This window comes from Thalassophryne amazonica, chromosome 5 (assembly GCF_902500255.1).
Source record: "Thalassophryne amazonica chromosome 5, fThaAma1.1, whole genome shotgun sequence".
Classification (NCBI taxonomy): Eukaryota; Metazoa; Chordata; class Actinopteri; order Batrachoidiformes; family Batrachoididae; genus Thalassophryne; species Thalassophryne amazonica.
Window position 1 is genome coordinate 57,959,300 of NC_047107.1, and position 24,514 is coordinate 57,983,813.

General features: G+C 43.9%; 1 protein-coding gene across 1 annotated transcript in view; it reads right to left on the minus strand.

Annotated features, from left to right (window-relative positions):
* Positions 1 to 3,264: 3,264 nt before the first annotated feature.
* The window catches only part of kntc1 (kinetochore associated 1), a 98,375-nt gene continuing 77,125 nt past the window's right edge, over positions 3,265 to 24,514 (minus strand). Inside the window, 5 exon segments of the mRNA XM_034170370.1 lie at positions 3,265 to 3,426; positions 12,673 to 12,775; positions 18,817 to 18,971; positions 24,317 to 24,406; positions 24,506 to 24,514. The exon segment at positions 24,506 to 24,514 is cut by the window's right edge and continues 121 nt beyond it. Of these exon segments, the coding sequence (XP_034026261.1) occupies positions 3,403 to 3,426; positions 12,673 to 12,775; positions 18,817 to 18,971; positions 24,317 to 24,406; positions 24,506 to 24,514 (381 nt within the window). The 3' untranslated portion in view covers positions 3,265 to 3,402.

A 24,514-nucleotide genomic window follows, 5' to 3' on the forward strand; every position in this document is an offset into this window, starting at 1 on the left:
GCTTAAAAAAAAAAAAACTCCAGACAGACTTGAAGCATTTTCAAGGACTTCTAGGACAAGTAGAATGAGAGACCCACTTGTCCCATTGGTGTCCTGGCTTGTCCCATGTCAGCAGGTTTGGTGATGGAGGCTTAAGAAACATTGTTCCTTGTGTAACTTTCAGTAATATGAAATTTCGCTGCAAACTCCAGCTTCTAGGAATGCTCCTGAATGCACCATCTTCAGTGGTTTTGTATATGTATATAAGGGATGTTATTCAGTAAGAGAATCCAAGGAAAAGTAAACCCTAAGCAGGCCACAGACCTCCATCATTGATATCTAAATGGGGAGTTTTGTGTGTAAACTGATGTTTTGCACTGAAATGCTGGTTCAGCTTTAATGATCAATAATAAACATGCATAGAGCTCTTACAGGCTTAAACAGTGTGGAAGTGTTTCATTCATGCTATTTTTCCATCAAGGTTTTATTCAGTGAGATTCGAGAATGAAATGGTCTCGGCTCAAATAAGATAATCATTAGAATGGTCATATTGCCAAACCACTTTGTATCTCTTTACTTTTTTGTGTTTAATATTTAATGTTCAGCATCTCCAAAGTCCTCCTACTATGAATAGACTCTAGGCATTTTTATTTCAGAAATGTTTTTATTCTTTAATACGAGTGTTTTAGGGCCACATTGAGGGTTTTTTTTTTTAAGACTGAGAATAAAGTTGTAGTTTTATGAGGAAAAAAACTGCATCTCAAAATGAGATCTGTGGTGCTTCAATGTAGGTTTTACAAATAAGGAACTTCATCTTTTGACTGATGTGCACCACATTATCATTAGTATCAGAACTTTGAAAAGAATTGCAAGAAAATGTGTCTAGTGCTGAGGAGGAACCACACAGAGTTCGTGTGTCGTTCCAGCGATTAATAGCTCCCGAAATCACCTTTCATGGAGGAGACGGCTGGAACGGGTATTCCTGCAGGTTTATCCCTTCTTGTATAAATACACTTTATTCGCGTAATAGTACAATTTTTTTCTTGTAAATTACACCTTTATTCTCGTAATAGGAGTTATTCTCAAAAGTCTAAAAGAAAAGAAAACAAATCAATGTGGCCCTAAAATGCTGTCTCACTTTAATGTTTTTCTTCATAATAATCAAATTAACACAGCCGCTCACCTCAAGGGTTCCTGGACTTGTTCAGGTGGGGAGGGGGAGACTGTGCAGAACATAAGTGTCCTTTTTTGAGCAAGCTTGCTAAACATTTGCCTGCACTGATTTAACTAAACAGTGAAATGCATAAATTCTGAGTTTCTTCAAAATTGAGCTGATATGGGGGAAGAAAAGTTATCTAGTGTATGGATAAAGTTAGGAACAGACAACAGGATAACAATCCAGAATTTTTCATCACAGACCCACCTCGCCTATGAAAGAAATGGGTGATATTCTGGCAACCCTTCACTTCTTTCTCCTCCTGTCTGAGCTTTTTTTTTTTTAACTCGGAGCTGTCTTGCCCATCTGCCCTTGCACTCGCTGTGAAGTTTTTGCAGCAGCCTGACAGAGCAGCAAGTGGACTGAACTGTTTTACATAATACGGGGGTGAGCGTTGAGAAATGTTACCACAACAAATAAACTCAGTGTTAGCCAGTACATTGTAAATAAATATATGTATGACCGGAAGTTTATAACTGAGTGTCACATTATTTGTCAGTATTAAAATTGTACAAGGGGTCTCTCTGGGTCCCTGTCAATCATAGGCCTCTAGAGTTCTTCTCTTAATTCTCCCCTTTTCGACGCCCCTGCCTGTTACGTAAGAAAAAAAAAAAAAAATCCACCCACGCTCATCACTTTTTCTGATGTCAAGGATGATAAACTGTTTTTGTTGTTGTTTGTTTAATGAAGCCTTTAAGTGCTTTGAGCATCTAATGCAGATGGAAAGTGCAACATAAATGCAGTCCATTTAGCCTAAACATACAGAGCTGAAAGTATCAATGATACACGGATAACACAATAAAGCATAAATGCTTATTTCCATTGTGGTCCTTTGAAATCTTCACATGACAAATAGATGGGTTGACTGAACATGTACAAATGTACATAAGACAATAGGATCTTAATAATTAGTGGAAATAACAATATATAGTTTGCACTCAGATACAATTAAACAACTGCAAATTATAAAGACAATGCTCATACGGCCAAAGTATTTCAGCATTGTGTTATATTTTAAATACTTGACAGCACTTGCAAAATGTACCATTTTGTATTTCTGTACATAAATTTTAAAGTGTTTTCTTTCTCAACAAAGCTGTTTTTAATCCCTTAATCAAGTGAGTGTACATTACCTCCAAATATTGCATTTAACAATGTGTAGACATAGTGTTCTACCATGGCAAACACAAGAGGAAGCTCAGGATACAAAACATGACATGTTCAAATATTTTCTCCAGTCAGACTTCCTACTACTGATCAAAAATATTTATTTTAGAATTTTCTGACACTTTGGTTGCTAACACATATTACAATAAAACATTTACATTGAAGCAAAAAATCAGTTGGATTTACCTGATTTAAATATATACATCAGTTTGCCAAGTTGTGTGGACCTGAAATTAACAGGACAGTCAAAAGATTATGTCATGTTCAGGTTGGGTTGCGATTGTTGAAACCATTTAAGCAGCAAAAAGACCTTAACTTCTCAGTTCCGTACTGATTGGAACTGCCACTGTCTAATTTAGATGAATCCACTTAGTTGTGAAAGCATCTTGATATCAACCGACCTGCTCAGTTAGGCGGCACAGTGACTTCGTGGTTAGCACTGGTGTCTCACAGCAAGGTCATGGGATTGCTTCCCACCTGGGATTTTTAATGTGGAAGTCGCATGTTCTCCTCATGTCTGCATGGGTTTCCTCCCAAAATCAAAAACATGCTTATTTAGGGTCTCTTACTGCTCCTGACTGAGGTAGTGTCTCTACATCTGGAGTTGGTCCCCTGGCACTGGACTGTGGCTGCCCAATGATCCTAGTGGTTGGATTGTGTCTAACTGTAAACAGATTGGGTTAAATGCAGAGGACAGATTTTGTGGTATGTACAATGACAATAAAGGACCTTCTTCCTCTATAGATGTTCTGTGATGTTTTAAAATAAACTTGTTTTTAAAATCAGTATTTTGGTGTTTTATTGGTCACTAATTCTGGGGAAATTCCAAAACACTAAAAATGTGTTTATTATCCAACTGTATATGTGTGAACTTCATTTTTTAAGGACTTTTTGACAAAATCTTAATACTGAAAAGAATTTATTCAAATATTACATGTACAACTGAAAGCTATATATTCATGTAAGCATTAAAAAAACAAAACAAAACAAATTAGTCCAAGATTATAGAATGTAGCTGGTGTGTCAGTTCATCCTGAAAGTCAGTTGCCCATGCTGAGAAATTCCTGAAAAATACAAAATTACAAACATCACAGATCAGAAATCAAATAATGGAACAGTGGAATACAAGCGGACATACGCGGAGACATACCGGGTATGTCCGCGGATTCACTAATCATCATACTTGGGGACGTAAATAAAGCCAACCTGAGTCAGGAACTTCCCAAATACAAACAATACGAGGTCTGTTAGAAAAGTATCGGACCTTTTTATTTTTGCAAAAACCATATGGATTTGAATCACGTGTGATTGCATCAGCCAAGCTTGAACCTTTGTGCGCATGCATGAGTTTTTCACACCTGTCGGTTGCGTCATTTGCCTGTGAGCAGGCTTTGTGTGAGCACTGGTCCACCCCTCTTGTCGTTTTTTTATTGTGAATAAATGTCTGAACGATTTGGAGCTTTGCTGCATCAATTTTCTTCCAGAAACTGTGAGAGACCTCCAGGTGGACACCGTTCGGAAAATTAATATGGCTTTCAGGGACGATTTTATGGGGATTACACAGATTAAGGAGTGATCCAGACGGTTTAAAGACCACGCCGCGCTCCGAGCGCCGATTGACAGGCTCAAACCCCCGCTGAAACAACCAGATCATTTCCAACGTGAAGGCTTGTGTGATCCGGGACGTCGTCTGACTTCCACAAAAAAGGCATAAGGCGTGGACATCAGCACTTTTTCGGCACATTCCACTGTTACAGGAGTTTTTTTTCATGGAAAAAGAAGCAGACGGATGCGTCACCATGCCGCTCATGGCGCAGGACAAAACCACCTCCGTGTTGGTCTCACAGGACGGCTTTGAGATGGATTTCAGATGGCTGTCGGTGGCTTTTTAGTCGTGTGACTATCCGAGAAATTGTGCATGAGCTGGACATGCCCGAACATGTCCTGTGAGGCATCATCACAGCGTTGCTTTGCTCCATGCGGCTCTGCCGCGACGCGTGGAATTCCTCCCGCTCCTCTTTCCGTGACAAAAACTCCTGTAACAGTGGAATGTGCTGTTCATTTCTAAACTGGACGCTGTGTTTTATCCGGGACATCCTCTGACTAGCACAGAAACTGCGGAAGACGTGGACATCAGCACTTTTTCCGCACATTGAGACAGACATGCGGAGGAATTCCGCGCATCGTGGCAGAGCCGCATGGCGCAAAGCAACGCCGTGATGAAGCCTCACAGGACATGTTGGGGCATGTCCAGCTCATGCACAATTTCTTGGATAGTCACACGACTAAAAAGCACCGAAAGCCGTCTGAAATCCATCTCAAAGCCATCCTGTGAGACCAACACGGAGGTGGTTTGTCCCGCGCCATGAGTGGCACGGTGGCGCAGCCGTCCGTTTCTTTTTCCATGAAAACAAAAAAACAAAAAACTCCTGTAACAGTGGAATGTGCCGAAAAAGTGCTGATGTCCATGCCTTATGCCTTTTTGGTGGAAGTCAGATGACGTCCCGGATCAACAAAGCCTTCATGTTGGAAATGATCTGGTTGTTTCAGCGGGGTTTGAGCCTGTCGATCGACGCTCGGAGTGCGCCGCGCTCTCAGACACTGTGGGCAGTCTTTAAACCGTCTGGAGCACTCCTTAATCTGTGTAATCCCATAAAATGGTCCCTGAAAGCCATCTAAATTTTCCGAATGGTGTCCAGCTAGAGGTCTCTCACAGTTTCTGGAAAAAATTGAAGCAGCAAAGCTCCAAATCGTTCAGACATTTATTCGCAATAAAAATCCGACGATAGGCGTGGACCACTGCTCACACAAAGCCTGCTCACTTGGCTGATGCAATCACACGTGATTCAAATCCATATGGTTTTTGCAAAAAATAAAAAGGTCCGATACTTTTCTAACAGACCTCGTATATCAAATGTCCGACCAGAGAGGAGAGAACACTGGATCACTGCTACAGCACGATAAGCGGGGCTTATCACGCAGTGCCTCGCGCTGCGCTCGGCCTCTCTGACCACATAATGATCCATCTGATCCCCGCGTACAGACAGAGGCTGAAGCTCTCTAAACCTGTAGTGAGGACAATTAAACAATGGACCGTTGAGGCTGTGGAGGAGCTGCGCGCAGTGCTTTGAAACCACAGACTGGGACTCAATGAGGTCTGCTTGTGAGAGTTTGGATGAGTATACGGACACTGTGACTTCGTATATCCACTTCTGCAAGGACAGCATTGTACCATCACGCACCAGGGTGAGTTATAACAATGACAAATTTTACTCCCAAACTGAAACAGCTGTGGTTAGATAAGGAGGAGGTTTTTTAAAAGTGGGGACAAAGATTACTACAAAGAGGCCAAGTACAGGTTTAGCAAGGAAGTGGGCATTGCTAGATCACACTACTCTGAGAACATCCAGCAGCAGATCTCAGAGAATGATCCAGCCTCGGTGTGGAAAGGTTTCAGGCAGATTACCAATTACAAGCCTAAAACCCCCACTTCACAGACGACCTACAAACTGCAAATAGACTGAACGAGTTCTATTGTCGTTTTGATGGCCAGTTTAACAGCCCTCACACCTCCTCCAGTCCCAGCAACATACCCAGCACACATCCAGCATGGACATCCACTCTCCCACCTCCCCCACCCACCACAGTTTAGTGGAGCCCACAATATCAAGGACTTCCATCCCAGAGCCCCCCTCCTCTCTCCCCACCCTCACAGCTCTGCATATTTATGAAGATGAGGTGCGAAAGCAGTTTTGAACGGAAAAGCTCGCAAAGGTCCTGGGCCAGATGGTGTCTCACCTGCCACTCTGAGACACTGTGCTAATGAGCTTGCCCCAGTGTTTACAGACATATTCAACTCCTTACGGAGGCTTGCCACGTGCCTGACTGTTTCAAAACCACCATCATTGTTCCTGTTCCCAAGAAACCGAGGATCACTGACTCAATGACTACAGACCGGTGGCACTGACTTCTGTAGTCACGAAGTCATTTGAGCGTCTGGTTCTGTCCCACCTCAAATCTCTCACGGCCTCCCTCTTGGACCCCTTGCAGTTTGCTTACAGAGCCAATAGGTCTGTGGATGACACCATCAACCTGGCTTAGCACTTCGTTCTGCAGCTTCTGGACTCCCCGGGAACCTACGCTAGGATCCAGTTTGTGGACTTCAGCTCTGCCTTCAATACCATCCTTCCAGATCTTCTCCAGGCTAAGCTTTCCCAGATGAACGTGCCTGATTCTACCTGCAGGTGGATTGCCAACTTCCTGAAGGATAGGAAGCAGCACGTGAGGCTGGGGAAGAATGTCTCGGATTCCCAGACCACCATATCGGTACTCCTCAGGGCTGTGTCCTCTCTCCTCTCCTTTTCTCCCTGTACACTAACTGCTGTACCTCTGATCACCAGTCTGTCAAGCTTATCAAGTTTGCAGATGACACCACCCTTATCGGACTCATCTTTGATGGGGATGAGTCCGCCTATAGGCTGGAGGTCCAACGGCTGGTGTCCTGGTGCAGCTATAACAACTTGGTGCTGAACACCGAGAAGACAGTGGAGATTATTGTGGACTTTAGGAAGAACACAGCCCCTCTCCCCATCATTACCCTGGCAGACACCCCCATCACCATAGTGGACACCTTCTGTTTCCTGGGAATCACTTTAACCCAGGACCTCAGGTGGGAGTCCACCATTACTTTTGTTATCAAGAAGGCCCAGCAGAGGATGTACTTCCTGCGGCAGTTGAAGAAATTCAACCTGCCAGCAAGGATCATGGTGCAGTTTTACACTGCCATCATCGAGTCCATGCTCACCGTATGGTATGCTGGAGCCACCACCAGGGACATACAGAGACTACAGCACATTATACGCTCTGCAGAGAAAGTGATTGGCTGCAACCTTCCATCTCTTCAGGACCTGTACACCTTCAGGACACTGGGGTGTTCAGGTCGGATCAGAGCCGGTCCTTCTCACCCTGGATATAGCCTTTTTGACCTCCTCCCCTCAGGCAGGAGGCTACGGTCCCTTCGGACCAGAACTTCCCGCCATATGAACAGTTTTTTCCCCTCTGTTAGCCTCATCAACAAGAACTTTTAGAACTCTAGATTTTTGCTATCACCATTTATTTATCTTAGCTCATACATTCTGTACATTTTGTAACATTGCTATAGTGTTAAGTTTCATTATATATTACTTGGTTTACTACTCCTCCTGGCCTCCATGACCAGTAAAAAAATCAAGGACTGAGACGTCGCCCGGTATGGCGGAGCCAGGGCCCCACCCTGGAACCAGGCCTGGGGGTTGGGGCTTGCGCGCGAGCGCCTGGTGGTCGGGCCTTAACCAATGGGGCCCGGCAGGCTCAGCCCGAAAGAGCGACGTGGGCCGCCCTCCTGTGGGTTCACCACCTGCAGAGGGGGCCATGGGGGTCTGGTGCAGAGAGGATTGGGGTGGCGGTCGAGGGCAGGTGGCCGGTCCATGCTCACAGCCCCTGGCTGTTGGGATGTGGAATGTCACCTCGGTGGTGGGGAAGGAGCCTGAGCTTGTGCGGCAGGTTGAGAGATACTGACTAGAGATAGTCAGGCTCACCTCCACGCACAGCTTGGGCTCTGGTACCCAACTCCTGGAGAGAGGCTGGACGCTTCATTTTTCTGGCGTTGCCCACGGGGAGAGGCAGAGAGCTGAGGTCGCATTGCTTATTGCTCCCCAGCTCAGTCGCCATGTGTTGGAATTCACTCCGGTGAACGAGAGGGTCGCGTCCCTACGCCTTCGGGTCGGGGACAAGTCTCTCACCGTGTAGTGCAGTGCAGAGTACCCGACCTTCCTGGAGTCCCTGGAGAGGTACTAGATAGCGCTCCGACTGGGGACTCCATTGTTCTCCTGGGGGATTTCAACGCCCACGTGGGCAGCGACAGTGAGACCTGGAGGGGGGTGATCGGGAAGCACGGCCTCCCCGATCTGAACCCAAGTGGTCTTCAGTTGTTGGACTTCTGTGCTAGTCACAGTTTGTCCATCACGAACACCATGTTCGAGCACAAGGGTGTCCATAAGTGCACGTGGCACCAGGACACCCTGAGCCGGAGGTCGATGATCGACTTTGTAGTCGTATCATCTGACCTTTGGCCACGTGTCTCGGACACTCGAGTGAAGAGGGGCAGAGTTGTCGACCGATCACCACCTGGTGGTGAGTTGGATCCGCTGGGAGGGGAGGAAGCCGGTCAGACCTGGCAGGCCCAAACGTATCGTGAGGGTCTGCTGGGAATGACTGGCGGAACCCTCTGTCAGCGAGGTCTTCAACTCCCACCTCCGGGAGAGCTTCTCCCAGATCCCGGGGGAGGTTGGAGACATGGAGTCCGAGTGGACCATGTTCTCCACCTCCATTGTCGATGCGGCCGCTCGTAGCTGTGGTCACAAGGTCTCTGGTGCCTGTCGCGGCGGCAATCCCCGAACTAGGTGGTGGACACCAGAAGTAAGGGATGCCATCAAGCTGAAGGAGTCCTATTTATCTTTGTAGGTAGGTGGGACCCCAGAGGCAGCTGACAGGTACCGGCAGGCCAAGTGTGCCGCAGTCCGTGCGGTCGCAGAGGCAAAAACTTGAGTCTGGGAGGAGTTCGGGGAAGCCATGGAGGAGGACTATCGGTCGGCCTCGAAGAGATTCTGGCAAACCGTCCGACGCCTCAGAGGCGGAAGCAGCTCTCCACCAGCACTGTTTACGGTGCGGGTGGGGAGCTGTTGACCCTGACTGGGGATGTTGTCAGACGGTGGAAGGAGTACTTCGAGGATCTCCTCAATCCCATCGTCACGTCTTCCGAAGAAGCAGAGACTGGGGACTGAGGCGGACTCATCCATTACCCAGGTCGAAGTCACCGAGGTTAGAAAGCTCCTCGGTGGCAAGGCTCCTGGGGTGGATGAAATCCATCCTGAGTACCTTAAGTCTCTGGATGTTGTGAGACTGTCTTGGCTGACACACCTCTGCAACATGGCGTGGCGATCGGGGACAGTGCCTCTGGATTGGCAGACCAGGGTGGTGGTCCCTCTGTTTAAGAAGGGGGACTGGAGGGTGTGTTCCAACTATAGGGGGATCACACTCCTCAGCCTCCCCGGTAAGGTCTATTCCAGAGTACTGGAGAGGAGAATTCGACCGATGGTCGAACCTCGGATTCAGGAGGAGCAGTGTGGTTTTCGTCCTGGTCACGGCACACTGGACCAGCTCTACACGCTCCATCGGGTGCTCGAGGGTTCATGGGGGTTCGCCCAACCAGTCCACATGTGTTTTGTGGATCTGGAGAAGGCGTTCAAACCGTGTCCCTCGGGGCACCCTGTGGGGAGTGCTCCGGGAGTACGGGGTCCTTTGCTAAGGGCTATCCGGTCCCTGTACGACCACAGCAGGAGCTTGGTTCGCATTGCCGGTAGTAAGTCAAACCTGTTTCCAGTGCACGTTGGCCTCCGCCAGGGCTTCCTTTTGTCACCGGTTCTGTTCATTATTTTTATGGACAGAATTTCTAGGCGCAGCCAGGGTGTAGAGGGGGTCTGGTTTGGGAACCACAGAATCTCGTCTCTGCTGTTTGTGGACGATGTGGTTCTGTTGGCTTCGTCAAATCAGGACCTTCAGTGTGCACTGGGGCGGTTTGCAGCCGAGTGTGAAGCGTCTGGGATGAAGATCAGCACCTCCAAATCTGAGGCCATGGTTCTTGACTGGAAAAAGGTGCTTTGCCCTCTTCAGGTCGGTGGAGTGTCCTTGCCTCAAGTGGAGGAGTTTAAGTATCTCGGGGTCTTGTTCACGAGTGAGGGACGGATGGAGGGTGAGATCGATAGACGGATCGGTGCAGCATCTGCAGTGATGCGGTCGCTGTATCGGACCGTTGTGGTGAAGAGAGAGCTGAGTAGGGGGGCAAAGCTCTCGATTTACCGATTGATCTACGTTCCAATCCTCACCTATGGTCATGAGATTTGGCTCATGACCGAAAGAACGAGATCGCAAGTACAAGCAACCGAGATGAGTTTCCTCCGCAGGGTGGCTGGGTGCTCCCATAGAGATAGGGTGAGGAGCTCGGTCACTCAGGAGGAGCTCGGAGTCGAGCCGCTGCTCCTCCACGTCGAAAGGAGTCAGTTGAGGTGGCTCGGGCATCTTCTCCGGATGCCCCCTGGACGCCTCGCTGGAGAGGTGTTCTGGGCACGTCCCATTGGGAGGAGGCCCCGGGGAAGACCCAGGACACGCTGGAGGGACTACATCTCTCGGCTGGCTCGGGAGCGCCTTGGGGGTCCCCCGGAGGAGCTGGGGGAGGTGTGTGTGGATCGGGAGGTCTGGGCGGCTTTGCTTGAGCTGCTGCCCCCGCGACCCGACTCCGGATAAAGTGGAGCACCAAGCACCAAGCATAAGCACCAAGTACCGCAGCAATTTCCTAATGTTGTGAACTTGTTCACTCATATGGCAATAAAACTTTTCTGATTCTAAAATTAATAGAATAAAAGCAGTATTTGTTAGGGTACTTTTATTATAATAAAAAATTATTATTATGAGACAAAGCCATGTACGAGGTCTGTTTGAAAAGTATCCGACCTTTTTATTTTTTTCATAAACCATATGGATTTGAATCACGTGTGATTGCATCAGCCAAGCTTGAACCTTCGTTCGCATGCGTGAGTTTTTTCACGTCTGTCGGTTGCGTAATTCGCCTGTGAGCAGGCTTTGTGTGAGCACTGGTCCACCCCTCTCGTCGTTTTTTATTGCGAATGAATGTCTGAACGATTTGGAGCTTTGCTGCATCAATTTTTTTCCAGAAACTGTGAGAGACCTCCAGGTGGACACCGTTCGGAAAATTAATATGGCTTTCAGGGACGATTTTATGGGGATTACACAGATTAAGGAGTGATCCAGACGGTTTAAAGACTGCCCACAACTGCTGAGAGCGCGCCGCGCTCCGAGCGCTGATCGACAGGCTCAAACCCCGCTGAAACAACCAGATAATTTCCAGCGTGAAGGCTTTGTTGATCCGGGACGTCGTCTGACTTTCACAAAAAGGCAGAAGGCGTGGATATCAGCACTTTTTCGGCACATTCCACTGTTACAGGAGTTTTTTTCATGGAAAGAAAAGCGGAGGGATGCGCCACGGAGCCGTTCATTACGCAGCACAAAACCACCTCCGTGTTGGTCTCACAGGACAGCTTTCAGGTGGATTTCAGACGGCTGTCGGTTGCTTTTCAGTCGTGTGATTATCCAAGAAAATGAGCATGAGCTGGACATGCCCCAACATGTCCTGTTCTCCACCGCGACGAGTGGAACTCCTCCGCACGTCTGTCTCAATGTGCCGATAAAGTGCTGATGTCCACATCTTTTCACAATTCCTGTGCTAGTCAGACGACATACCGGATCAAGACAGCGTCCAGTTTAGAAATGAACGGCACATTCCACTGCTACAGGAGTTTTTGTTATGGAAAGAGGAGCGGAATTCCGCGCATCGCGGTGGAGCCGCATGGCGCAAAGCAACGCCGTGATGAAGCCTCACAGGACATGTTGGGGCATGTACAGCTCATGCTCAATTTCTCGGATAATCACACGACTGAAAAGCAACCGACAGCCGTCTGAAATCCACCTGAAAGCCGTCCTGTGAGACCAACACGGAGGTGGTTTTGTGCCGCGTAATGAACGGCTCCATGGCGCATCCCTCCGCTTTTCTTTCCATGAAAAAAACTCCTGTAACAGTGGAATGTGCCGAAAAAGTGCTGATATCCACGCCTTCTGCCTTTTTGTGAAAGTCAGACGACGTCCCGGATCAACAAAGCCTTCACGTTGGAAATGATCTGGTTGTTTCAGCGGGGTTTGAGCCTGTCAATCGGCGCTCGGAGCGCGGCGTGCTCTCAGCAGTTGTGGGCGGTCTTTAAACCGTCTGGATCACTCCTTAATCTGTGTAATCCCCATAAAATCGTCCCTGAAAGCCATATTAATTTTCCGAACGGTGTCCACCTGGAGGTCTCTCACAGTTTCTGGAAAAAAATTGATGCAGCAAAGCTCCAAATCGTTCAGACATTTATTCACAATAAAAAAAACGACAAGAGGGGTGGACCAGTGCTCACACAAAGCCTGCTCACAGGCGAATGACGCAACCGACAGGCGTGAAAAAACTCACGCATGGGCACAAAGGTTCAAGCTTGGCTGATGCAATCACACGTGATTCAAATCCATATGGTTTTTGAAAAAAATAAAAAGGTCGGATACTTTTCTAACAGACCTCGTATTTACATGTAAAATAGAAAACTTTTGTCATTTCATGCCCATTTGGCCTTTATGTTCCACAGCACTGTATTCAGTTCAGTGTCCATTACCTTCAGGCAGCTCGATGAAGGTGCACCAACTGTCAGTATTTTCCCTCTTTGATGTTCTCTGTGTTTCATGTACTCACGAGCAAGTGAATCAGCATCATCCTGACTGAACAGATTAGAACAAGACTCATGTTAAAGCACCTATCTCTGTTAAATGAAATGTCAAATGACCTAACTATTCTAAATAAATAAAGAATTATGAAAATACTGATGTTAACCTGCCAGAAAAGTCAACTTTGTTGACTTCATGTGAGGGACAGCCCCCTCAGACCCTTTATTGACACAAATTGCAAAAGCAGATTTTTTTGCAGCTCAAAATCGTTTTTTTTGTGGACTTTACAGTGAATACATTGAGATGGTGAACAGGTGTGTTTTGGGAGGGGCCATCATAACCAGTTGTGGTGTTTATCCTTATGTTTAAAGGTGGGAACATGAAGACTGAGATAAAGTGACTGCTTTTGCACTCTTATTGTGAGATTTGTGCTGTGGACATTTCTATGCATTTTGACCCAAAATGCATACAACACCGCTATCTACTGGATGGGAGTGTAAGTAAGCATCCAACTCTCATACAGTCACCATTTGGTGCCTTGCTTTGCAAATGCCTTTTTTTAAAACATATTTACAAATACAGATTTTTTTGTAAAAACCAACACACAACCAACCAGTGATGATGAGGCTCAATTTCCCATAATACCTTTTGACATCTGTGAGTTTTAATGCTCAAACTTTCAGAATTAGTGCATTAGTTTAAAACTAAAAGATATTTGTGATATTTTCACTTTGTAAAAATGACAGAGTTAACGTTAATATCAATAAACCGTCCGGAATTAGTTTGGTTTTTAAATCAAACCATAAGTCAAACCTGCTTTTCTGTTTATGCCTTTTGCCCACGTCTGGCGGACTGTATGCTGTGAATGTAAATGACTGTTCCTTACTGCAGTAGGCAGGGTGCACAAAGACAGAAACTCTGACTCATTGTTTGTGATTGCCTTTGATTCTACTCAGAACCATCCGTGGTGCTTAAACTCAAAACTGGCTTGTTAGTAGCTGACAGTATATCACAGTCAATACTAAAAGTTAGCGGTTATCGGTTAGCTGTAGCTTCCGCTAATTTTTTTTTTTTTAATCAGTTTATCGGTTTATCATTATAAAAGCTAACTTTTCACTTAGCGAATTAGCGGTTATCAAAGCCAACTTTTTAGTTAGCTGTGCCCATCACTGCTTGTATATACTGTCTAATATGTTTCCGCAAATGGATCGACTGTCAGCATTAACTAACTTTAATTCTGCTTTCATTGTACATTTATCAAATTCTAAGTGTGTTTTACAAAACAAATCTATAATTGCACCCTTTCTACTTTTAGTAAATAATACACTTAAAGACATAACTATTGCCAATGAAAAGTCTTTTGCCGCTTAAGTCATTTAAAACTGATGCAACTGTTAAATCAAACAAAAAAATAATGTAACTTCAAAATAATAATGATAATCATTTTAATGTTATTCAAGTCCATGTTTTTCCCCCCAAGCAACATCAATCACACAGATGTATATAGATTCCTTAGATTTTTTTTTTTTTATTTACGTGCACGCACTAGCAAATTGTCCGTGAAGATTATTTTATTAATTAACTACACAGATGTATAATAAAGCAAATGGTGACTGGTTTCTAAACACAATTATGACAGAGTTGTTGGAGTGAGCAGCAGCCCCGCAGCAGCGGAGTTTCTTTCTCTTTTTATTTTACGTGTGTGCGTGAGTGAATCATCCATGGAGATTATTTTACTTATTAACTACACAGATGTATAATAAAACAAATGGTGACTGGTTTCTAAACACAATTATGACAGAGTTTTTGGAGCGAGCAGCAGCCCCGCAGCAGCAGGAGCGGAGTTTCTTTCTCTTTTATGCAATGTGCGTGCGCGAGCGACTCGTCCATGGAGATTATTTTACTTATTAACTACACAGATGTATAATAAAGCAAATGGTGACTGGTTTCTAAACACAATTATGGCAGAGTTTTTTGGGGAAGAGCAAGCAGCAGCCCCACAGCAAGCAGCGGAGTTTTTTTTATTTTATTTTACATGCGCGCGTGAGCAAATCGTCCGTGGAGATTATTTTATTAATTAACTACACAGATGTATAATAAAGCAGATGGTGACTGGTTTCTAAACACAATTATGACAGCGTTTTTGGAGCGAGCAGAAACCCCGCAGCAGCAGGAGCGGAGTTTCTTTCTCTTTTATGCAATGTGCGTGCGCGAGCGACTCGTCCATGGAGATTATTTTACTTATTAACTACACAGATGTATAATAAAGCAAATGGTGACTGGTTTCTAAACACAATTATGGCAGAGTTTTTTGGGGAAGAGCAAGCAGCAGCCCCACAGCAAGCAGCGGAGTTTTTTTTATTTTATTTTACATGCGCGCGTGAGCAAATCGTCCGTGGAGATTATTTTATTAATTAACTACACAGATGTATAATAAAGCAGATGGTGACTGGGTTCTAAACACAATTATGACAGAGTTGTTGGAGTGAGCAGAAGCCCCGCAGCAGCGGAGTTTCTTCCACTTTTTATTTTACGTGCGCGCGAGTGAATCGTCCATGGAGATTATTTTACTTATTAACTGCACAGATGTATAATAAAACAAATGGTGACTGGTTTCTAAACACAATTATGACAGAGTTTTTTGGGGAAGAGCAAGCAGCAGCCCCACAGCAAGCAGCGGAGTTTCTTTTTTTTTTTTACGTGTGCGCAAATCATCCGTGGAGATTATTTTATTAACTACACAGATGTATAAAAAAGCAAATGGTGACTGGTTTCTAAACATAATTATGACAGAGTTTTTTGGGGAAGAGCAAGCAGCAGCCCCACAGCAAGCAGCAGAGTTTCTTTTTTTTTTTTTTTTTAATGTGCCCGTGCGAGCAAATCGTCCGTGGAGATTATTTTATTAATTAACTACACAGATGTATAATAAAGCAAATGGTGACTGGTTTCTAAACACAATTATGACAGAGTTTTTTGGGGAAGAGCAAGCAGCAGCGTTTTTTTTTTTTATGTGCCCGCGCGAGCAAATCGTCCGTGGAGATTATTTTATTAATTAACTACACAGATGTATAATAAAGCAAATGGTGACTGGTTTCTAAACACAATTATGACAGAGTTGGAGTGAGCAGCGGCCCCGCAGCAGCGGAGTTTCTTCCTCTTTGTATTTTACGTGCGAGTGAATAGTCCATGGAGATTATTTTACTTATTAACTACACAGATGTATAATAAAACAAATGGTGACTGGTTTCTAAACACAATCATGACAGAGTTTTTGGAGCGAGCAGCAGCCCCGCAGCAGCAGGAGCGGAGTTTCTTTCTCTTTTATGCAACGTGTGCGCGCGAGCGACTCGTCCGTGGAGATTATTTTACTTATTAACTACACAGATGTATAATAAAGCAAATGGTGACTGGTTTCTAAACAATTATGACATTATGAAGTACGCAGTGAGGATGTGTCCAGGGAGACAACAGGGACAGAAGGTGCACACGATGAAGCAACGATTCCTGGGCCTGCAGGTAACGTTCTGCTACTGAATTGGATGTTTCTGTTAAGATAATAACACCAGCAGTAATCCATTGGCCTCGGCGTTGTGCATTAACTAGTTCAAAAGAACTCATTCGCTGAACAAGTTAACTATTCTAAAAACTGTCTGTAGCTCTTTTTTCACCTTAAAATTGTGAATCATGGGTTGGATCTTGGATGTATGCATCATCCTAATATTAGGTCATTGACTGATTTAGTTGTGATGCTTCAAACAGTGATATAGGGTGCCCTCCATACCCGGATGCTGGCCTGTTAGTCAACAAGAAACAATAACAGTACAGTCTTGTCAAATTTGTCTCAGTCATTGTATTCTGTCATGAATAGTTGAATAGCCCAAATATATTAAGTTAATGTAATTAAAGTGTGATTGCAATAATAAAAAAGTCAGTGTTTAAATATATAAATATACTGTAAATTCAGTATATCAAATAGGTTTTTTTTTTTTTTTTGGTCGGGTATGCCACCCTAAGATTTTGCCTAGACCCCACTAGCCACCCTTAGAATTTTTTTTGCTGGCGCCACTGGGTCTCAGCCTCCGTGGCGGCTTGGCGTGGGCATGCCCCCTCCCCAGACCAGCGATCGCAGTGCCCCGTGCCTTGGGATATTTTTTTTTGGCTACATGGGTAGCCAGGGTGGCTATCATCACTGCAAAGGCAAAACAAAAATTCAGAGATCATCGTCTGATCATCGGGCTTTGTGTAACGCTTGCGTTTTGACATGGTTTGTGTCATCTGGATGCAAACAGGATAAAGTAAAGAGCTGAATTTGTTTATGTGAAATTTCCCTGCAAAAATGGGTTTGCGTGTGGTCAGATTCCCACCAAGTCTCACGCTAAAACATTGCAAGATGACCACTTAGTCATGTGGCGCCATTATTCCATTGTCTGGAGAGAACCCTGCAGTTTTATATGACAAAATAAGCGGAACATGGAAATACATTTTGATAGAAATCCATCCACAAAGGGAGGTTCTGCAGCCCTGTATTCAAAAACTGCCACAATGCACACAAAACCTCTGAAAATATTAGATCAATTTCTTTTTCCATCAGTATTTCAATTCAAAGCTAAGTAAATTCAAAAACACCCATCCTGGCAACACACTCAATTAGTGCTTGCCTGTCATGGCTTTTGGCAAGCGGACGACCGAACTACATGGAGCCTATAACTGGTGCTCAGTCATATTTTTACAAATCTCCTTTAGGACAGGAGCAAGAAGTCAGCAACAATGGCTGACTTGTGCAGTGTTTAGGGTGATTAACAGCCTCCCCTATGCTACAATGGAGATTGCTGGGAGATTATGAAATTAGTATTCAAAGGTAAATGCTCCGGCATGATAGCGGTCCTGTAAAGCCCCTTTCACACCGGGCCAAAGTTGTATAATGCTGCGCACCGACTACGCTGAGCTTATGTAGCCCTCCGCCGAGTTTATGCAGCCCTATGTGGCAATACTCTGAGGTACGCAAAGGGGTCCATGAAATGGATGCAAGAAATTAAGTAGGTTTAATTTTTCAGACTTTTGGCATAGTGCACCGGATGCGGTGTTCCACACAAGTCTACCCAACACTCCGCTACTGTATGTAAGTCTATGCAACACTGCGCGACTGTACACCAAGCCTCCGCAATTGCACACAACCCAACGCCAGGGTGAAAAATCCTTTTAGGCTTTTTCTCAGTCCATATCTGCTTTGTTAGATTTTATTCATCCCGCTGGACTTTCCTGGCAGTAAAGCTTCAAAACCACAGAAGAAGAAGAAGCGGGCAAAGCTTCCACACCCACTCCTCACGGACGGATTGCCAGCGAGAGCACATATGCATGTTCACTAACTCATCATGGATGGATCGTGTGCACAATAGCGGCTGCAGCTCTGCTTTCATCTCCTCAAGATCTCTCATGATTGTGGCATGTTAAATAAAGTCCATTATCTCCTGCTCACAGACAGATCACCAGCAAGAGGACATGTCCATGTCCACTAACTCCTCACGGACAGATCGCGCATGCAATTGTGGCTGCAGCTCTGCTTTCACCTTCTCATGTTCTCTCACAATTGTGACACATTAAATAAAGTCCATTAACTCCTGCTCACGGACAGATCGCCAGCGAGAGGACATGTCCATGTCTCACTGACGGATCGCCAGCGAGAGGACTTGTCCACGTCTCACAGATGGATCGCCAGCGAGAGGACATGTCCATGTCCACTAACTCCTCAAGGACGGATCGCCGGCTGCAGCTTTCTTTCACCTCCTCAATTTCTCTCACAATTGTGGCACATTAAATAAAGTCCATTAACTCCCGGAAATAATGTATTCTGACTTTTTCCAAGGTATCAAATCCATCTGCGTGTCCAGGTAGTCTGTAAAAACAGTCATGGAGCCAAGCTTCCCTCCCCTGTGCCCAACTCCCTCCCTTGCACGCAACTTGTGCAGCCCTTCCTGCGTTCTAGATATGCAGTACAATGCAACTCTATACAGTCCAAGTGTGAAAGGGGCTTAAGGGTTCACAGTAATGCTGTGTTGCTTTCCTCTCATCTTTGCTGTGGTATTGAGCAAACTTACCAGTTCTGACTGATCAGGTAGTCCACCATGTCTGCCACCTGCTTGAATTCACCATTTGACACAATAAGCTCCTTCAGATGAGGGAAGTGTTTAGTCTTCATTAGTTTGTGGTGTTGTCCATTTTGGCTGACATAAGTTAACACAGCTTTTGTAATCTGAGGAAGATATTACATATTTATAGGGATGAATTAATGGAAATAGCTGCATATTATGCAATAATAAACATTCATACTGGAATTTTTAAATCCTGAATATATTCACACATTAAATGACCAAAACAACATATTAACACAAAGGAAATATATTGTACAGATTTAAAATTTAAACTTGAGAGCTGTGATACAACTCTTGCTTAAATGTGGTAATAAATCTTTTGTGATGAAATATCTGATTTAACAAACTGGTCAAACTCTATACATGTAACTGACAAATATGATGGATTTCTGCTTTGCTCATGGAACAAGTTATAAGCCACAGCACAAACAGGCCTCAAGGCAGAAATTGGGAAAAATAAAACTCTAGGCTGTTTATAAATTATTTATTATTCACAAAACACAGGGCCTGATTTACTAAGATCCCAGATACAGCATGCTAAATTGCATGAGGCAATGCAAACATTTGCTTCTTGGGACGGAGACAGTTTTGCGAGTGATTTAGTAAGAGTAAATGCACAATTGATAGCTGTAATGTGATATAGGCAGCAGTAAAAATGAGGATTTTTGACATTAATAGTCTTAAGTGCAGAATGAAATCAGCCACTAAGTTACTGGATGTTAGTGCAAGGTACCTCTTTGTTCCGATCTAATAATATGGAAGACAACTCAGCACTTGAATAGTGGTATATTTTATTGAGTCACACAGTAAACCATGGAGCAGCATGGTAGTCCAGAAGGCACTGGGATTGTTTGCCATCTGGTCCTTTCTGTGTGATGTTTGCATTTTCTCCCGGTGTTCACACGGGTTCCCCCCGGGTGCTCTGGTTTCCTCCCACTTGCCAAAACATGCAGGTCAGGTGAACTGGGCACGGTAAATAGACCGAATGCATTTGTCTCTATATATGGCATCTTGAGTAGGCTCCAGTTCCCCCGTGAATCTTAATTAGAATAAGCAGGTATAGAAAATGAATGAATGAACAGTAACGCGCACATTAAAAAGTGCATAGACACGTGCATCATCTCACAGCTGTGAGTCTGTGAGACAAAAGGCACAGCTATCTTGTGCGCACAGGTACAGATGGTGATAAAATCATTGGCCCTCTATGAAATTTAAAGTTTTCCTCAAAAATTTCCCAAGCACTTTAACAGAGCAAGGAATTTTTAACACAGCACTTCTGAAGATCGTAACTGTATTTTGGATGCTTAAATTTTTCTTCGCACACAGAAACAAAAATATTTCCCAAAAACTAAAAAGTATCAGGGCGAAAATGATCAGCCTCCTTAAAAACTGACCTTTTTGTTGAACCATAGCACAAACCACTGTTGTGTCATGATGTGCTTTAACTTTGTAATGCTCAAAGCTTGTAAAATCAAGTTAAAACCAAGTGTTATCTTCCAATGTTCACACAGTATAAAAACTTCAAGGGTTTGAGCTGTCACTTGAGAAAGCATCAAAACAATTGGTTTAGACTTGAGAAAAATAATTGTTGATGCTATCAAACAGATGGATATAAAAAGTTAGCAGTGTTTCCAAGTGTCAAGAATTGGAGTGAGAAGTATCATCAAGAAATTCAAAGAGAGCCACAGAGTGCAGAACAAGCCTATCAGAACAGGCCTACCTGCCTGGTAGGAAGTGAAAGATTTCAAAGACTCTGTAAGGAAAACTAGTTAGAGATGTGTCTAAAGACTCCAGAAAAACTGCCAAGACACTAGTGAATGATTTAGCCAAGTCAGGAATTGTAGTCTCTGTATTATTGCTGTTGTTAGAAACTACACTACCCAGCATGCTTGGGGGTTGCTGCATAAAATGGCGCACAGTAAAGTTACAGAGTGAATCCCACTCTGACTGTCTCTGAGTCTTCTTAATATGCACTACCAAGCATAACATGGTGTCAGAAAGAGGAGTCTGTAGAGCGACGGATGACTCATAAGCGAGTTGGAGCTGAGCAAAAAGGTGAGTTACCAAAGGCTATGAGCGGGCATCAATGTTAACAGCGGAAGCTAGCAATGACAGCAGTCAGAGCAGTGATGTGCCACAGCTAGCAGCATCAGGGCTAACTTTACAACACAACTCCTTTATGGATAAGCTAATTCTAAGTCCACCCTCGCCCATGATGCAGTTCAGTGGAAATCTTGCTGATAACTGGAAACGTATCAAGCAGAGATTTGAAATATATCTGGCTGCAAGTGGAGCAGGTGGAAGAGATGAAAAAGTGCAAGCTCAAACCTTTCTTCGTGTGACAGGGGAAGATGCACTGGACATTTTCAACAGCTTTCAGATTGAGCCAGAAAGTCTTAAATTGAACACAGTGATGCAACAATTCGAAGCATACTTTGTGCCAACTAACAACATAACATTTGAGAGATACGTTTTTCTCTTGTAACCAGAAACCAGCAATTATATTTGACCAGACACACTGAGCAAATCTTGTGAATTTCGAGAGCTCAGAGACTCTTTAATAAGAGATCCCATTGTTTGTTGAATTACAGATAATGGATTGAGAGAAAGGCTGTTGTGAGAAAAATTGGATGTTGGACAGGACTGTGGATTTGTGCAGGGCTGGACAGAGCTCTCATGCACAAGTAAAAGACCTAAGTAAAGCAGAAATAACAGTACATGCAGTAAAAACCATCGACCATCACAAGAAATGTCATGCCAGACAAAAGAACGAGAAAGAGGCAGAGATAAAATGCACTGTGGAGGCAGTCATGCTCCAAGATTGTGTCCTACATATGTAAAGACATAATAACTGTAATAAAAAGAATCACTATGCAAGATGCTGCACAGCTGGTGTCACAAAGAAAAAAGTGCACAGTAGAAGAGGAACCAGAGGATTTTTTTGTCGATGTAGTGCAAGCATCAAGAGAAGAGGAATGGATTCTGACAATTATTGTAAATGAAACAATAACTTAATTAAAATTGGATACTGGACCCCAAGAGATTGATTACAGTACACTCAAAAGTGAAAAGCAAGATTCATCCTGTGAAAATAAAGGTGAAGGGATACACTGGAGAAAGTGTGCCAGTTAACAGGAGCTGTATCACCACTTTTAAGCACAAGGGACTGACCTTAAAGGTACAGCTGCTAATTGTGGAAGAGAGAGTACAACCAATATCAGGTTTATCTGCATGCCAGAAACACAATCTTGTCAATAGAGTGTTTGTTGTTGTCTCAGAGCCCAGCAATGATCAAGATGCACAGAGTACAAATAATTTTCATATGCATTTGTTGACAAACTGGAGATCCTACTCCCATCTTTGCTCGTTAAAGACTCAAGCTTTAATAGATACTCCTTTTGTACCAAAGCATACAGTGAACAAAAATATGAATGCAACACTTTTATTTTTGCTCCATTTTTCATGAGCTGAACTCAAAGATCTAAAACATTTTCGATATACCAAAAAAAAAAAAAAAAAACTATTTCTCTCAAATATTGTTCACAAATCTGTCTAGCACTTCTTTGCTGAGATAATCCATCCCACCTCACAGGTGTGGCATATCAAGATGCTGATTAGACAGCATGACCATTGCACAGGTGTGTCTTAGGCTGAACACAATAAAAAATTATGGAATAAAACTTACTCTTTGTAGATGGGGAAAGTTGCAAAATCAATAGTGGATCAAGTACTTATTTGCCTGACTAAGTATTTGATTCACTGTTGATTTTGCAAGTTTTTCCACCTACAAAGAATGTAGAGGTCTGTAATTTTTATTGTAGGTACACTTCAACTGTGAGAGACAGAATCTAAAAAACAAACAAAAAAAACAAAACAAAATCACATTGTATGATTTTTAAATAATTTGCTTTTTATTGCATGAAATAAGTATTTGATCACCTACCTACCAGCAAGAATTCTGGTTCTCACAGACCTGTTAGTACTTCTTTAAGAAGCCCTCCTATTCTGCACTCTTTACCTGTATTAATTGCACTTGTTTGAACTTGTTACCTGTGTAAAAGACACCTGTTCACACAATCAGTCACACTTCAACCTATTCACCATGACCAAGACCAAAGAGCTGACTAAGGACACCAGGGACAAAATTGTAGACCTGCACAAGGCTGGGATGGGCTACAGGGCAATAGGAAAGCAGCTTGGTGAGAAGGCAACAACTGTTGGTGTAATTATTAGAAAATGGAAAAAAAACACAAGATGACTGTCAATCTTCCTCGGTCTGGGGCTCCATGCAAGATCTCGCCTCGTGGGGTAAGGATGATTCTGAGAAAGCCCAGAACTACACAGGAGAGAGGACCTGCTCAATGACCTGAAGAGAGCTGGGACTACAGTCACAAAAATTACATTAGTAACACACTATACCATCATGGTTTAAAATTCTGCAGGGAATGCAAGGTCCCCCTGCTGAAGCCAGCACATGTCCAGGCCGTTTGAAGTTCACCAGAGACCATCTGGATGATCCGGAGGAGGCATGGGAGAAGGTCATGTGGTCAGATGAGACCAAAATGGAGCTTTTTGGTGTCAATTCCACTCGTCATGTTTGGAGGATGAGAACACCCTCAAGAACACCGTCCCGTGAAGCGGGGGGGTGGAAACATCATTTTTGGGGGTGCTTTTCTGCAAACTGGAGAGGATGACTACACCGTATTGAAGGGAGGATGGATGGGGTCATGTATCGTGAGATTTTGGCAAACAACCTCCTTGGGTCGTGGCTGGGTCTTCTAGCATAACAATGAACCGAAACACACATCCAGGGCAACTAAGGAGGGGCTGCATAAGAAGCATTTCAAGGTCCTGGAGTGGCCAAGCCAGTCTCCAGACCTGAACTCAATAGAAAATCTTTGGAAGGAGCTGAAACTTGAAACCTGAAAGATCTGGAGAAGACTTGTATGGAGGAGTGAACCAAAATCTCTGCTGCAGTGTGCAAACTTGATCAAGAACTACAGGAAACATCTGACCTCTGTAACTGCAAACAAAGGTTTCTGTACTAAACATTAAGGTCTGATTTTCTATTGTATCAAATACTTATTTCATCAATAAAATGCAAATTTATTATTTAAAAATCATACAATGTGATTTTCTGATTTTTTTTTATTTTTATTTTTTTAAGATTCTGCCTCACAGTTGAAGTGTACCTTCTCTAAAAATTACAGACGTCTCTATTCTTTGTAGGTGAGAAAACTTGCAAAATCGACAATGGATTATTTGCCTCACTGTCTATATCTATATTTATATATTCTTTTAAATTCTGTATTTAAAATTCAGGGGGGCCAACAATGCTGACCAGGACTGTAAGTACAGCATGATCTTCTTTATCCACATTTCATGCATTCATATTACCTTTGTGTAAGATGTCAACCGTGGGAAAAATAATGTCATGTCTTCTTACCTGTGCTGGAATTCCAGCCAGTTCTCCGGTGTTCATAAATTCATTCACTTGGTCAAGTACAGCAACTGGATTACAGACAGAGAGGAAGCCCTGTGAACAGAACAAAGACGGCAACACTTACAGCAAGACCCGAAAAATAAGGGGGGTTGTGGGGACTCCGTTCCTAAACATATACTATAATGTCTTCACCTGGATTTG